This window comes from Hyla sarda, chromosome 2, assembly GCF_029499605.1.
Source record: "Hyla sarda isolate aHylSar1 chromosome 2, aHylSar1.hap1, whole genome shotgun sequence".
Taxonomy (NCBI): domain Eukaryota; kingdom Metazoa; phylum Chordata; class Amphibia; order Anura; family Hylidae; genus Hyla; species Hyla sarda.
The window spans coordinates 489720585-489736013 of NC_079190.1; the positions used below are offsets into that span (position 1 = coordinate 489720585).

At 48.2% G+C, this 15429-nt stretch overlaps 1 protein-coding gene across 3 annotated transcripts in view; it reads left to right on the plus strand.

Moving 5' to 3' along the window:
* CHAF1B (chromatin assembly factor 1 subunit B) overlaps window positions 1-15429 on the plus strand; it is a 79260-nt gene that overhangs the window by 10072 nt on the left and 53759 nt on the right. For all 3 annotated transcript variants that reach the window (XM_056559596.1, XM_056559597.1, XM_056559598.1), the window contains exons 4-5: window positions 338-455; window positions 8191-8294. In XM_056559596.1, the coding sequence (XP_056415571.1) occupies window positions 338-455; window positions 8191-8294 (222 nt within the window). The remainder of the gene's footprint in view (window positions 1-337; window positions 456-8190; window positions 8295-15429) is intronic.

Genomic DNA, 15429 nt, shown 5'->3' on the forward strand with positions numbered 1-15429 from the left:
GGTGGTCTCTGGCCTTGGCGGGGTGGCGGTGCGGGGCGGTGGGGGGGGCCCGCAGTGGCCCCGTGTTATAGAACGTGAGCGGACTCAGGACGTACCGGTATGTCCTTGGTCCTTAACAGGTTAATTTCTGCGGAATTTCCTGCAGAATTTTCTAGAAAGGTATGTCTGCTTTCACACATAAAGGTGGAACCGGTGACTACATTTAATAAAACTTGTTTATGTTTCTTACATTTATAAGTAAATGTAAGAAACCTGTGGTGCAGGTCTCTAAATGTGGAGTCAGTTGCATGTTCTGGATGCTGAAGGTAACAGCTGTGTTCTTTTCTCTGTGATACAGATGCTGTGATATTATTATGGAAACTCAGTGAAAGCAAAGAAGTGGAATCGACTCCTTTCAACGATGAAGAAGACTCTGAGCTAAACAAGGAAAACTGGACCATATTTAAGTCTCTGAGGTATCAGCTTTATGAACTAAACGGGTTCTCTGGGGACAACACCAAACCCTGCTAGTGAGGAGGGATATATTTGTAGTGTAGTGGTTCGTTTTGTTCCCCTGTCCTGACTCTGAGGACAGGGCCTTCATGACTTTGTAAATAACATAAATGTTCCAAATTTAACTTGATTTTGGAATGTGGCACCTAGTCCTAGTGTGTTTTTGTTTTATTTTATTCCTTAAAGGGGTACCACGGTGAAAACATTTTTTCTTTTAAATCAACTGGTGGCAGAAAGTTAAACATATTTGTAAATTACTTCTATTAAAAAATCTTAATCCTTCCAGTACTTATTAGCTGCTGAATGCTACAGAGGAAGTTCCATTCTTTTTGGAACACTGATGACATCACGAGCACAGTGCTCTCTGCTGACATCTCTGTCCATTTTAGCAACCATGCATGGCAGATGTATGCTAAGGACAGCATGGTGGCTCAGTGGTTAGCACTGCTGCCTTGCAGTGCTGGGGACTTGGGTTCAAATCCCACAAAGGACAACAGTAAATAAAGCGTTATTATTATTATAATAACGTCAGCAGAGAGAACTGTGCTCGTGATGTCATCAGAGAGCATTCCAAAAAGAAAAGAATTTCCTCTGTAGTATTCAGTAGCTAATAAGTACAGGAAGGATTAAGATTTTTTAATAGACGTAATTTACAAATATGTTTAATAACTTTCTGCCACCAGTTGATTTAAAAGAAAAAAGGTTCTTGAATTCAGGCATGGGTACACTAGACACTCTCTGATCTCCCCATCTCCATGCAACCAGGGCACAGCCCACAATTTGGACTGGCTGTCTAACCTAGAACGCTACTGTGCAGACCCTGCACCCCTGCCTAGTTACCTATTCACCTTCCGCAGACACCTCTCTGCCACCCGCCTTGCCCCTTAGAGCTGACATGGTGCAGCACAGCAGGCTCCTTCCCACATCGCGGTTCATGTAAAGAGTTCTCCCTTTTCCCAAGGCTGTTTTTCACACCCTGGGGGATCACTCCTCCTCCTGCACTTGGCACCTTGTCCCAGGGGAAAATCTGCCTTTGGTGAGTAGCTCTTTTAGTCTTGGTCCACGGTGGCTCAGGAAGATCATCCTGGCAGGGACCTTGCCTAGAAATTACCCCTGACACCGCTGTCCATATCTTACTCTGGGTCTACGAGGAATGTTTTGTCTTTGTTCCAAAATCACCTTCAGTCAGGGATTTTGCGGTCTGCTTAGGAATTATCCTACTCTCACTCAGATCCCAGAGAGTTAGTGCCAACGGTCAGTGCCTGGGGTTGTACCTCATGGGTCCAGGTCCCCCTATTCCCTGCTCGCCTCGCTCGCACTTGGTAGCTCGGCGTGATGCAGGTAACAGAAAGCTGACTGAAGACCTCACAGAAGACTCCATTAGGTAAGTTCTTCTGACTGAGGTGAGTATATATTTTTCTCCCTTTAGGTGCTGACTTGCAACCTCTGGAGACCCTCATTTTTCGATTTTCGGGGGCAGAGGCCAATTAGACAGTACCTCTGCTCCAGGCACGCCCCTCTATGGCTATTGGCTGGCTTGTTTCTCCCTCTTTTTCACTCAGAGCGGAGTTCTCACAGCAGCTGCCAGAACTGTTCCTCCCTCTAAACAGACAACTGGAGCATTAGTTTCCTATTTTGTCTGTAAGAACTGTAATTCCAAAATGCCTGGTTCTGCTGAACCCACTTGCTCTGCCTGTTCCTCTGCTGCACCAGACCCCATGGTACCCCCGGATGCTCTTTCAGTTCCGGTGGATTCGGCCGCCCCTCCAGCCTGGGTTTCTTCCCTATCCCAGTATATGGCTGACTTGACTCAAGTCTCCCGTTCGGTGGCTGAGGCCTCCCGTGACGTGGTGTCTGCCGTGAAGAAATCTGCCCTGCGCCGGCCCTCTAAAGGAACCCGCTCCCCTTCTCCACTTACCTCACACTCTCACAAGCGTACTATGGGTGCATCTTCTGACTCTTCCATTGAGTCTTCAGGTAGACGTGGGCGCTCCCCTCGTTGGTCCCGCCCCCCGGGTCATCTGATCACAAACATCGCTCCTCCAGAGGATGTTCCCGCAGTTGCCACTCTGCCTTGCCAGAGCGGCGTACCCGATCAGGGTCGCCCGCCTCCAGGGCTGCCTCCACAAGTTCATATTCTCCTGGTGAACTGGCGGATGAGGCTTTCGAATCGGCATCTAACTCAGAGCACCGCTCAAATTCAGTTGAAACGGTGAACTCATTGGTTGCGGCCATAAGAGACACCTTTCACTTAGAGGACTCAGGATCTTCGGACGTGACTCCTGAAGTATCCTTTCATCGTGCTAAACCGGCACCTCAAAGGTTCAGCTTTCACGCTGAATTTGACACTCTTCTGGAATCTGCATGGAAACATCCAGACAAGAGGTTCCCGGGAATGAAGAAGGTTCAGGTGCGTTACCCATTCGACAAGGACCTTGTCTCAAAGGTGGTTTCCCCTCCCTCAGTGGATCCACCAATTTCCCGCCTCTCTAAGGCTACCACACTGCCACTGACAGATGCGGCTGCTTTCAAGGACCCGACGGACAAGAAGGGGGAGTCCTTAGCGAAGTTTGCCTCTGAAGCAGCAGGCTCTTCTCTGCTTCCCACCTTCGCCTCGGCTTGGGTGTCCAAAGCCTTATCGTTGTGGTGCTCAAAAAACTCCGTCAGGGTATCCAGGTGGGATCCCCCCCCCCCCCCCCCAGAGGATCTGTCTGCCTTGGTTCTCCAAGGCTCCAAAGCTGGGGAATTTCTGTGCGCAGCTTCCATGCAGTCAGCCCGTTGTGCTGCCTTTGCTGTGGGTCACCTGGCGGCCCTCCGCCGGTCCATGTGGCTTAAGGCTTGGAATGCGGATGCCGCTTCCAAAAGGTCTCTCACTGAGCTTCCTTTTACTGGTGCCCGACTTTTTGGCAAGCGCCTTGATGAGATTATTTCTGAGGCGACGGGGGGGGTAAGAGTTCCTTGTTGCCTCAAAATAAGGCTCGCTCTACTTCCTTTCGGCCCCAATAAGGGGTCGGGGCAGGCACCTTCGCGGGACAAGAAGGCTCCCTCGTTCCGGGCGCGCCCGTCTTGAAAGTCGGACACCAACCATTCCGACCGTTTTGCGACCAAATCGGGCAACCACAAATCCACTTCCGCATGAAGTGATGCCCCCATCCGCAGATTTTTCTCGGGAGGGACGGCGTCTCTTATTTTTTCGAGACATCTGGACCACACACATTCAGGACTCTTGGGTCAGGGACGTGGTGTCCAACGGATACCGAATCGAGTTTGCCTCCCTCCCGAGGGATCGTTTTTTTCAGTCCCGGGCTCCCCGGTCTCCTTTCAGGAGGCTCTCCGGTCCCTGCTTCTCCAGGGAGTTATTGTCCCCGTTCCTCCAAGGGAACGTTTTCGGGGTTTCTATTCCAATCTTTTTGTGGTCCCCAAGAAGGGCGGTTCGGTGCGGCCAATCCTGGACCTCATCTTCTCATCCGCCACTTCCGAATGGAATTTCTCCGTTCAGTAGTGGCATCCATGGAACAAGGTGAGTTTCTTTCTTCGGTGGACATCAAAGATGCCTACCTCCATGTTCCAATATTTTCCAGCCATCAACGGTACCTCCGTTTTGCGGTTCCAGAGGGGCATTTTCAATTCGTAGCCTTCCCCTTTGGTCTGGCCACTGCTCCTCGGGTCTTTACCAAGATCCTTGCGCCAGTGATAGCCCTGTTGCGGTCGAGAGGAGTTTCAGTAATCCCTTACCTAGACGACCTTCTCATCAAGGCTCCCACCAGAGTCCAGACCCTGGAGAATGTGGATCTCACCCTCCAGACCCTGGATCGCTTCGGGTGGATGGTTAACAGGGACAAGTCTGTCCTTTCTCCCACTCAGTCTCTGATCTTCCTGGGACTTCAATTAAACACGGCCTCTTCCCGAATTTGCCTTCCGCCATACAAACGTCTGACTCTCCTGTCAGGAGTCTGCTCCCTTCGGGCCCAGTTTCCATCCGTGTTTGCATGGAAGTCTTGGGTCGGATGGTAGCGGCCATGGAGGCCGTACCCTTTGCCCAGTTTCATTACCGTCCCCTTCAACTGACTATTCTCTCTCGATGGGACAGAACTCTTCTGTCTCAATCGCAAGATTGCTCTCCCTCCTCGGATCTGTCAGTCTCTGCACTGGTGGCTCCGCTCTCCCCTTCTTCTTCAGGGGCGATCATTTCTTCCCCTCCACTGGCAGGTGGTTACAACGGATGCCAGTCTGTCAGGCTGGGGCGGTGTGTTCAGGGACTGGAGGGTTCAAGGCCTCTGGTCTCCCCGGGAAGCTCTTCTTCCGATAAACTTCTTGGAACTCAGGGCGATTCTTCTTTGCCTTCTTCATTGGGAGTCCCTGCTTCAGTCTCGCCCTGTCCGCGTTCAGTCGAACAACGCCACGGCCCTGGCGTACATAAATCGGCAAGGCGGCACTGGCAGCTCGGCAGCCATGGCCGAGGTGACGAAGATTCTCATCTGGGCGGAAAACAAGGTTCCGGCCATTTCGGTGATTCACATTCCGGGTGTGCTCAACTGGGAAGCGGACCTCCTCAGCCGGTCCTCGGCCAACCCCGGCGAGTGGTCTCTGCATCCGGAGGTCTTCGTGCAGATCTGCGACCTCTGGGGCATTCCAGACGTGGACCTCTTCGCGTCTCGGCACAATCGGAAGATCCTTCCGTTTGTGGCGAAGTCCCGGGACCCCATGGCGCTAGCTGTGGACGCCTGAGTGATTCCTTGGACGGGGTTTGTTCTGCCCTATCTGTTTCCTCCGCTTCCGCTCCTTCCAAGGGTTCTGAGGAAGCTCAAAGTGGAGGACGTACCAGCCATACTAATAGCTCCGTGGTACGCTGATGTGGTCAGGCTCCTGGACGACGCTCCACTACGCCTGCCACTTCGTTTGGACATACTGTCTCAGGGTCCTCTTTGCCACCCCAATTTACAGTCGCTGCATTTGACAGCGTGGCGGTTGAGACCACGGTTTCTCTTCCCAAGTCATTCGCACCATGCTCAGGGCTGGTAAACCCTCCTCGGCAAAAATTTACCACCGTACTTGGCGATCTTATTTTTGTTGCTGCGAAGCTCAGGTTTTGTCTCCTGTTACTTTTTCTGTTCCCAGTCTTCTCTTTCTTGCAGTCGGGATTGGAACTGGGTTTGTCTCTCAGTTCCCGTAAGGGTCAGGTTTCGGCCCTTTCTATTCTTTTCCAGCGTCCTCTGGCTTCTAATTCTCATGTCTGGACCTTTCTTCTAGGAGTGGCGCATGCTGCTCCTCCTTATTGGTCACCTTCTCCCCCTTGGGACTTTAATCTGGTTCTGGGGGTCCTCCAAGGTGAACCTTTTGAACCCCTTAGGGAGGTGTCCCTGCGCCTCCTTTCTTGGAAAGTGGCGTTTCTTGTTGCTATCAACTCCATTTGGAGAGTGTCTGTTTGAATTGGCAGCTCTCTCCTGCCGTTCTTGGTTTCTGGTGCTTCATCAGGACAAGGTTGTCTTCCGGCCAGATCCTTCCTTTTTGCCCTAAGGTTGTTTCGGCCTTTCATCTCAATGAGGACATTGTTCTTCTGTCCTTTTGTCCCGCTCCTCCTCATCCTAAGGGGCGTTTACTCCACAATCTGGATGTGGTTCGGGCTGTTAGGTCTTACCTCTCTATCACTTCTTCGTTTCGTCAGTGTGATTCCTTTTTCGTCCTCACGGAAAGTCGTCACAAGGGACAACCTGCTTCCAAGGCCACCCTTTTTCGGTGGATCCGGTCTGCCATTTCGGAAGCCTATCGCTGTAGGGGGAAGGTTCCTCCCTTCAGGGTTGTGGCTCATTCTACCCGTTCTGTTGGGGCATCCTGGGCTCTCCAGAACAAGGCCTCGGCCTCGCAGATTTGCAAGGCGGCTACTTGATCATCTTTGCACACTTTCTCGAGATTCTACCGGGTTAATACCTTTGCATCGACTGATGCTAGTCTGGGCCGTAAACTGTTGCAGGCGGCAGTTGAACAGCCGTCTGCCTGACTGATTATCTGCCCACCCAAGGGACGGCTTTGGTACGTCCCACGGTCTGTGTCCCCCAATGTAGCCGATAGAGGAAAGGAGATTTTTTAACACTTAGCGTAAAATCTCTTTCTCGAAGGATCCATTGGGGGACACAGCGCCCACCCTTTTGGGTTTTTCTTTGGTTTTCTGTCCGAGGGTGTGTTCAGTTATATTTTTTTTCTTCTGGTTCTCGGACAGTTCGTGTTTTTTCCTTGACCTGTCGGTCCTCTCCTATTGCTCTGGTACTAAAACTGATTCGCTCAGGGGCTGGAGGCGGGTATATCCTGCTAGGAGGAGCCGACTTTTTTTTTTTTTTTTGCCATAGTGTCACACCTCCTAGAGACAGCAGCATACACCCACGGTCTGTGTCCCCCCAATGGATCCTTCGAGAGAGATTTTACGGTAAGTGTTAAAAAATCTCCTTATTTTTTTCTCTTTCCAGCCTGGCTCCACCAAGGGTTCGGCAGCCTGAAGGTGTGTGACTCAGGGTTACAAGATTACATTTTCTTCTTTCCCACTAGGTTGTTTTCTCCAGCTTGTGTTTTTGCTCGCCCACTGGTGTTTTCAGTTTCATGCCTCCTCTCCTTTCAAGGATGTCTGGCTGTGAGTTATGGATGTCAGCTGGTTCGAAGGCTAAGTGTCCTCTCTTTGCATTTGTTTTTGCTATAGTCTCCATCTCTCATGTCCAGATCTTTCTCCAAGGTTATGCTCACGCCATTTCCATCAGAGATTTGGAACTGGAGGCCTTTTTCATGTTTTCTGGTGATGAGCGGCAGGAGCCATGTTCGAATTTGCAATATTTTGCGAATATATGGACGAATATTTATCCTATATTCGCAAATTTTGCATATTCGTTCACTATTTTTTTTCCCATGCTAAATTCATTGTGATGTGTACTGTGGAAAAAAAGAATACAAAAAAAGAATATTCATCCTAATGAATATATTTCGCTATATTCTAAATATTTGCGAAATCGCGATGTGCTGATATTCAGGGTGAAAATTTGCTATTCGAATATTCGCACTCAACACTAATGTTTAGTGGGACAAGTTAGTCCTGCGCCTGGTCCCTGGCTTCCACTTTCCACCTGAATATATTGTACACTCTTCCTTCTGTCCCTCTCGCTCACTTGGGTCTGAGTGTTCACACCTTTTCTCTTTTTTCTTTGGCTCCTCTTACTACTTTTGTGCCATTTGATTAGTTTGGTGCCAGTGGGCAGGTATAGCCTGCTGAGAGGGGCCAACTCCTTCTTTTATTCTTACTGTTGCCATCTAGTGGCAGCGGCCTTTTCCCATGCTACCTGTGTCCCCCAACAAAGACTACAAGAAAGAGTTTTCATGGTAAGTTATAGATTGATCAAGGAGAAATTTGGGTCTGAAAATCTGTGGTACAGTATGGGCTCATAGATTTCTATGGGCACTATATGAATCTGTTTTATATCGATTTACAAAGCCTTAGTGAGGTGTTTTCCAACCAGTGTGCCTTCAGCTGCTGCAAAACTACAACTCCCAGCATGCCCAGATAGCCAAAGGCTGTCTGGGCCTGCTAGGATTTGTAGTTTTGCGGCACTTGGAAGCACACTGGTTTCGAAAGCACTGCCTTAGTGTCTACAGTATATAATGAAAGATACAGCTTTCATTTTTAATTTAATTGATATCTAATCTATATTTGCATTGCAGGGGTCACTTGGAAGATGTGTATGACATTAGCTGGACACAGGACAGCAACTACATGGTTTCGGCATCTGTGGATAATTCGGCAATTATGTGGGATGCTGTTAAAGGTGGGATTATATTATCTTTTATTCGATGTATCGTGCTTACCATGTGTGCTATGCTGATGACTGTGCAGCGCACCAGAGGTTTAGAAGACCTGAAAAAACAAACTATAAATTGTGGCTAATAAATGCTATTTCCATCCTGAAAAACCTCTTGTATTGGTACTATAGACAGGTCATAGGTTAGACCATCAATGTGTGATCTGTCCTACTAGATTAGTTTAAAGGCCTGTAGTAACCAGCACAGTCTTTATTCTTGAGATGGATATACCATCAACAGAAAATCAATTGATCACTTTTTAGGCACCCTTACAGCAGCTTAGTTTAGTTCTTATAGAAGAAGGTAAAATGCATTATGGGAAAGTAGATTTCTCGTTTGGCTCCATTGGGGGACACAGAGACCATGGGTATATGCTGCTGCCATTAGGAGGCTGACACTAGGCAACAAAAAGAAAGTCGACCCCTCCCAGCAGGATATACCCAGCCTGCAGACTCTGAGCTATCAGTTTTAGCTTAGTGTCCGTAGACCTGGTCTTTTATTTTCTTATTTTTTTAGTGTAGGGACATGTATGTAGATTTTTTTTTTAGATGGGGGTTCAGGAGCGTTCCCCCATTTGCGAAGAAGAGGCACAGGCATAGTTATGCACTGTCAACCCCTTCTCACCCCCAGTCAGCGCCTGGGGTTGCACCTTTGGGTCCCCCAACCTACCCTGCTTGTCTTGCTGTCTCATCACGGCATGATGCAGGTGTTTAATAGCTGGCTGAATACTTCAGTAGGTAAGCTTTCCTGGTACAGGGTGAGTATTTTTCTCTATCGGCTCCATTGGGGGACACAGACCATGGGTGTATGCTGCTGTCACTAGGAGACTCGACACTATGGCAACAAGAGAAGTCGGCTCCTCCCAGCAGGGTATACCCGCCCATAGGCACCTGAGGTAATCAATTTTAGCTTAGTGTTTTAAGGAGGTGGACATGGTCTGGAGTTCTTTCCAGACCAGGTCTTATGTTTTATTATTTTCCTAGTTAGGGATTTGTTAGTTTTTTATTCCTTTTTCTTTCATGTTTTCAGGTGGGGACTAAGGAACCGAGGCTCACTGTCTCCCCATTGCGATTGAGGGGGCACAGACATTGCGTATATGTGCTGTTAACCCCCTCTCGCCAACGGTCAGCGCCTGGGTTGTAGTTCATGGGTCCGGGTCCCCCTATTTCGCTGCTCATAATTGCTTATTCATAATTTTCACTTTCCTGAACGATGTGTGTGTGAGGTGTGTGTTTCTTTAAGCAGCTGACAGCCGCAGCGTTTTTACTATGCGGGCGCATGAAGCGCTGGCTTTCGCTTTCGGCAGCAGTCAGCTGCCGGCGGCGTCTCGGTCGCTCGCTTCCCCGCGAGCGCATATGCGAATGACATGTGCGCTCGGGGAGAGGAGCGGGCGTGGGCGCCATTACTGACCACCTTGTCAGAAGCTGAGGGCACTATAGATCCGCCCCCTCTGTTGTCGGGGCTTCTAAGAGGCGCGAATTAGCCTCCAATCAGCGCTGTACGCGCGTTTGTGAGAGGCAGGGGCCAATCAGCAGTGCCCCTGCTCCTGGCCCGCCCCTCTTTTGCTATTGGCCAGCATTTCTCCCTTCTCTATCTATACTAGAATGGAGTTCTCCTCACTCAGACTTGGGCTGCACAGACAGCTGTAGCGTTAGTTCATCATTTTGTCTGAAAAAGCTGTAATTGCAAAATGCCTGGTTCTGCTGAACCCATTTGCTCCCTCTAAACAGTTAATTGGAGTGTTAGCCACGCATTACATCTGTAAAAGCTGTATCTCAAAAATGTCTGGTTCTGCTGAACCACTTATTCTGCCTGCTCCACTGCTCCCCCAGACCCCCCTGCTATTCTACCCCGGTTGTCTACCAGACCCGGTGGGTTCGTCCGCCCCTCCAGCCTGGGTTCTCTCACTCCCCCAGTCTATATCCAACTTGGAAAAATATGAGCGAAAGCCAAGCTCAGGATGTGCAGTAAAACTTAACTTTTAATTAATTAAAGTTAATAAAATACTAGAAGACAAGTGATGTGTAATGATACGGTCAAAATAAATACTGGTCAGTCCTTGGGCTCTGCAGGGCCCAGCCAGCCCAGTCTGACCTTTCACCTAGGGTGCGCATAAGAGTAACACCACAGGGTGAGCAATTTCATATACCACAACGCGTTTCTACCTACTGGTTTATAGCAGGTGTCATCAGGAGGTATCAACAATAATAGCAAGTATAGAGACCGACATACTAGGACTTATAGTGTATGGTCCTATGTAGAACTAATATACTGTTAAGAACCAGACCTCTAATAGGATAAGTGACACAGTTTTTAGTGATCAGGGAGCCTGCAAAAGAAAAAGCACATAACTCTCCCTACTATGTTGCTCAGTTTGAGCTAATTCACAATGTGACATGAGATCATATCCGTGAATCCTGTGGGGGAGAAAGGCTATCCCTAATGGTCACTAATATGTCACACATGGTCTGTAGCAGATCTCAGCAGAGTTCCCGATTTCCACCTGTGGAAAAGAGATATAGAAATACTGATATTGAGATCTATGCCTGTGGAGAAAAGTTCAGTGCTGTACAGAGACAGACTGAGGGACTCACGGTTAGCTGGTCTGTGTGGCGTGTAGACGCTTCCCTGTCTGTAACAGGGTACCGGAGGTGTCCGGGTCCTTTCGCCTACTGCGGCGAAAGCTGGCGTCTGATGTCACTTCCGCCAGCAGTGCTGCTTTATACAGCGCGGCGCGCCCCGCCCCCCGTGACGCAGAAGGGAGGCGTGCGTATCAGTAAGTAAACAGATACACGCCCTGTCATTAATACTTAGCAGATGCTGGTACGGTGGCGGTTTAAGGATATCGGCATTGTTTTATGGCACAATGGTAAGTATCATAGACTAGAGACTCTTCAACAGAGGCCGGACAACCTTATAATAGTGGGACTTATAAAGCTGATGGAGTGATAATTCTCACATCAGTTGCTCAAATCTGATAGGATCGGCAATGGTGTGTATTTCCGGTCCTAGGTATTTAAGTAGGGATTCGTTAGTTGATCAGGGATGTAATCCCGAACAAGCAAGGAGACGGCTCTAAATAGAGATAAAGCAAACATCCAGGAGATCCTTGATATCCACCGGCCCCAAGACAGGTGTTAATAGTACAAAAATGTAAAATATATAAAGATATATAGAAATATGTAGTGCATGCGATGTGGCAATAGCAGGAGGGGGGGGGGGGGGGGGTTCCCTATTAGATAAGAGGGAGGGATATATCATGGCCCTAGGGAACCTGCTCTGTCCCTAATTAACCCTATTATGGGGACCTAAAGCCTAGGCGGGGTGGCCGCCCTAAAAAGGGCGGTCCCGCACAGGATCCTCCTACACTGTCCTATTATACCCTGTCGAGGGGTGGAGGTGATGATAACTCCTCATCGACCAACTAAGGTCGTCCCTGACTGCCTAGATAATCACCCCAAACATTATTGCCAGATCGCATTATAAAAAACATGAGAATTGTAGCTGCTCATTTAGACCCCTAGGTGCAACAGAGTCCAAGAGGTAGATCCATCTGCACTCTTTTTGTAGAAGGAGCCTATCCGTATTGCCCCTTCTATCTGATGGTATCACTCTCTCTATCCCCACAAATTTAATTTCACTCATTGCCCCTCCATGTACTGAGTTAATATGTAGTGCTACCGATGTATCTCGCATATTGCGTATGTCGCCTACATGTTCTAAAACTCTCTTTTTGAGGGGACGGATGGTTTTGCCTACGTAGAGCAAAGGGCATGTACATACTGCTACATAGATTACATATGGAGTGGAGCAATTAATAAATTGTTTAACCTTGTGGGGGGGGGACGACGACGATGGGACTACTGATGTTTTCAAGATGTATTGACAAGCGCGGCAGTGTCCGCACTGAAAACATCCCTGTGGGGTTTGATGTTTCCCCAACCATGTTTGTCCCTGTGGGTTTTGGTTTTGCAGATGGCTGTGGACCAACAAGTCACCCAGAGTTTTTCCTCGTCTGTACGTTATCTCTGGTGTAATTCCCACTATGTCATGGAGGTCAGGATCCATTCTGAGAACTTCCCAGTGACGGTTAATAATTTCCCTTATTGGAATTGCACATTTATCATAAGTGGCAATGATCCTAGCTGGTTGTCGTTCAGTTGAGGCACCTGGTCTTGGGGTGAGTAGCTCGGATCTTGGCCTGGATGCTGCGTCTCTATTTGCTTGATTGAGAATGTACTGGGGATAACCCCTTTCTCTAAATCGTGACATCATATCCTTTGCTTCTGTCCTAAACTCAGTTATTTTAGAACAGTTTCTCCTGAGGCGGAAGAACTGCCCCTTCGGGATCCCCCTCTTGAGGGGGCCCGGGTGGCAGCTCTCCCACCTCAGGAGACTGTTAGTTGATGTCTTTTTCCTGTGGATAGTACTTTGTAGTGTAAAGTCAGTGTCAATAAAGATCTTGATATCCAAAAACGCCAGTTCTTTTGTCTGTGTTTCATAAGTAAAAAACAGTCCTAGATTATTTTTATTAAGGGCTTCAACCAAGTGGCCAAATTTTTCTGCCGTGTCATTCCACAGAACGAAAACATCATCTATAAACCTTAGCCACATCATGGCAGATTCACAGAAGTGCTCCCGCTCGTCCTGGAACAGGGTGGTTGCCTCCCACCAGCCCAGGGTAAGGTTTGCGTAACTGGGGGCACAGGGGCTCCCCATCGCGGTTCCCCTGAGCTGGTGGTAGAAGCGTCCCTGAAAAAGAAAGTAATTCCTAGTTAAAGTGAATTGGAGTAGCTGAATGACCAGCTGGTTATGCTCCTGGTATTGAGAACCTCGTGTACTTAAATAGTATTCTACAGCCCGCAAACCTATCGTATGGTGGATTGATGAGTATAGTGCCTCGACATCAAGACTAGCCAAGATGGTGGTCTCATTTACCACAATGCCTTCAATTCTTTTTAACAGGTCCATAGTGTCCCTGAGATATGACGGGAGGCTGAAGACAAATTGACTCAGTATTTTGTCGAGGTAGATCCCAACGTTCTGCGTCAAACTCCCCACCCCAGACACAATGGGTCGACCCTTAAGTGGAATTAGGCCTTTATGGACTTTGGGGAGCGCGTAGAACGTTGGGATCGTTGGTGTACTAGGGTACAAGAAATCAAACTCTTTTTTATCAATCAATTTTTTATGTAAAGCGGTATTGAGGATTTCTATAAGTTCCCTGCAGTAAGGCAGTGTGGGATCAGAGGAAACAATCTCATAGGTATCTCGATCAAGTAATCTCTTTACCATTCGTATGTACTTGGGTTTGTCCATGAGGACAATGTTGCCCCCTTTATCTGATGCTTTGATGACCAAATGATCGTCCTGTATTGATGTTTTCCTGCAGTTGGTGCAGAGGGATCTGAGGGAAATGCCTACCAATATGGGACACAGGGATAACCTGTCACACTCAGAAAAACGGGCTTTGTTTGAATTACAAAAAAATGATCATTTGGTCATCAAAGCATCAGATAAAGGGGGCAACATTGTCCTCATGGACAAACCCAAGTACATGATCGAGATACCTATGAGATTGTTCCCTCTGATCCCACACTGCCTTACTGCAGGGAACTTATAGAAATCCTCAATACCACTTTACATAAAAAATTGATTGATAAAAAAAAGTGTGATTTCTTGTACCCTAGTACACCAACGATCCCAACGTTCTACGCGCTCCCCAAAGTCCATAAAGGCCTAATTCCACTTAAGGGTCGACCCATTGTGTCTGGGGTGGGGAGTTTGACGCAGAACGTTGGGATCTACCTCGACAAAATACTGCGTCAATTTGTCTTCAGCCTCCCGTCATATCTCAGGGACACTATGGACCTGTTAAAAAGAATTGAAGGCATTGTGGTAAATGAGACCACCATCTTGGCTAGTCTTGATGTCGAGGCACTATACTCATCAATCCACCATACGATAGGTTTGCGGGCTGTAGAATACTATTTAAGTACACGAGGTTCTCAATACCAGGAGCATAACCAGCTGGTCATTCAGCTACTCCAATTCACTTTAACTAGGAATTACTTTCTTTTTCAGGGACGCTTCTACCACCAGCTCAGGGGAACCGCGATGGGGAGCCCCTGTGCCCCCAGTTACGCAAACCTTACCCTGGGCTGGTGGGAGGCAACCACCCTGTTCCAGGACGAGCGGGAGCACTTCTGTGAATCTGCCATGATGTGGCTAAGGTTTATAGATGATGTTTTCGTTCTGTGGAATGACACGGCAGAAAAATTTGGCCACTTGGTTGAAGCCCTTAATAAAAATAATCTAGGACTGTTTTTTACTTATGAAACACAGACAAAAGAACTGGCGTTTTTGGATATCAAGATCTTTATTGACACTGACTTTACACTACAAAGTACTATCCACAGGAAAAAGACATCAACTAACAGTCTCCTGAGGTGGGAGAGCTGCCACCCGGGCCCCCTCAAGAGGGGGATCCCGAAGGGGCAGTTCTTCCGCCTCAGGAGAAACTGTTCTAAAATAACTGAGTTTAGGACAGAAGCAAAGGATATGATGTCACGATTTAGAGAAAGGGGTTATCCCCAGTACATTCTTAATCAAGCATATAGAGACGCAGCATCCAGGCCGAGATCCGAGCTACTCACCCCAAGACCAGGTGCCTCAACTGAACGACAACCAGCTAGGATCATTGCCACTTATGATAAATGTGCAATTCCAATAAGGGAAATTATTAACCGTCACTGGGAAGTTCTCAGAATGGATCCTGACCTCCATGACATAGTGGGAATTACACCAGAGATAACGTACAGACGAGGGAAAAGTCTGGGTGACTTGTTGGTCCACAGCCATCTGCAAAACCAAAACCCACAGGGACAAACATGGTTGGGGAAACATCAAACCCCACAGGGATGTTTTCAGTGCGGACACTGCCGCGCTTGTCAATACATCTTGAAAACATCAGTAGTCCCATCGTCCCCCCCCACAAGGTTAAACAATTTATTAATTGCTCCACTCCATATGTAATCTATGTAGCAGTATGTACATGCCCTTTGCTCTACGTAGGCAAAACCATCCGTCCCCTCAAAAAGA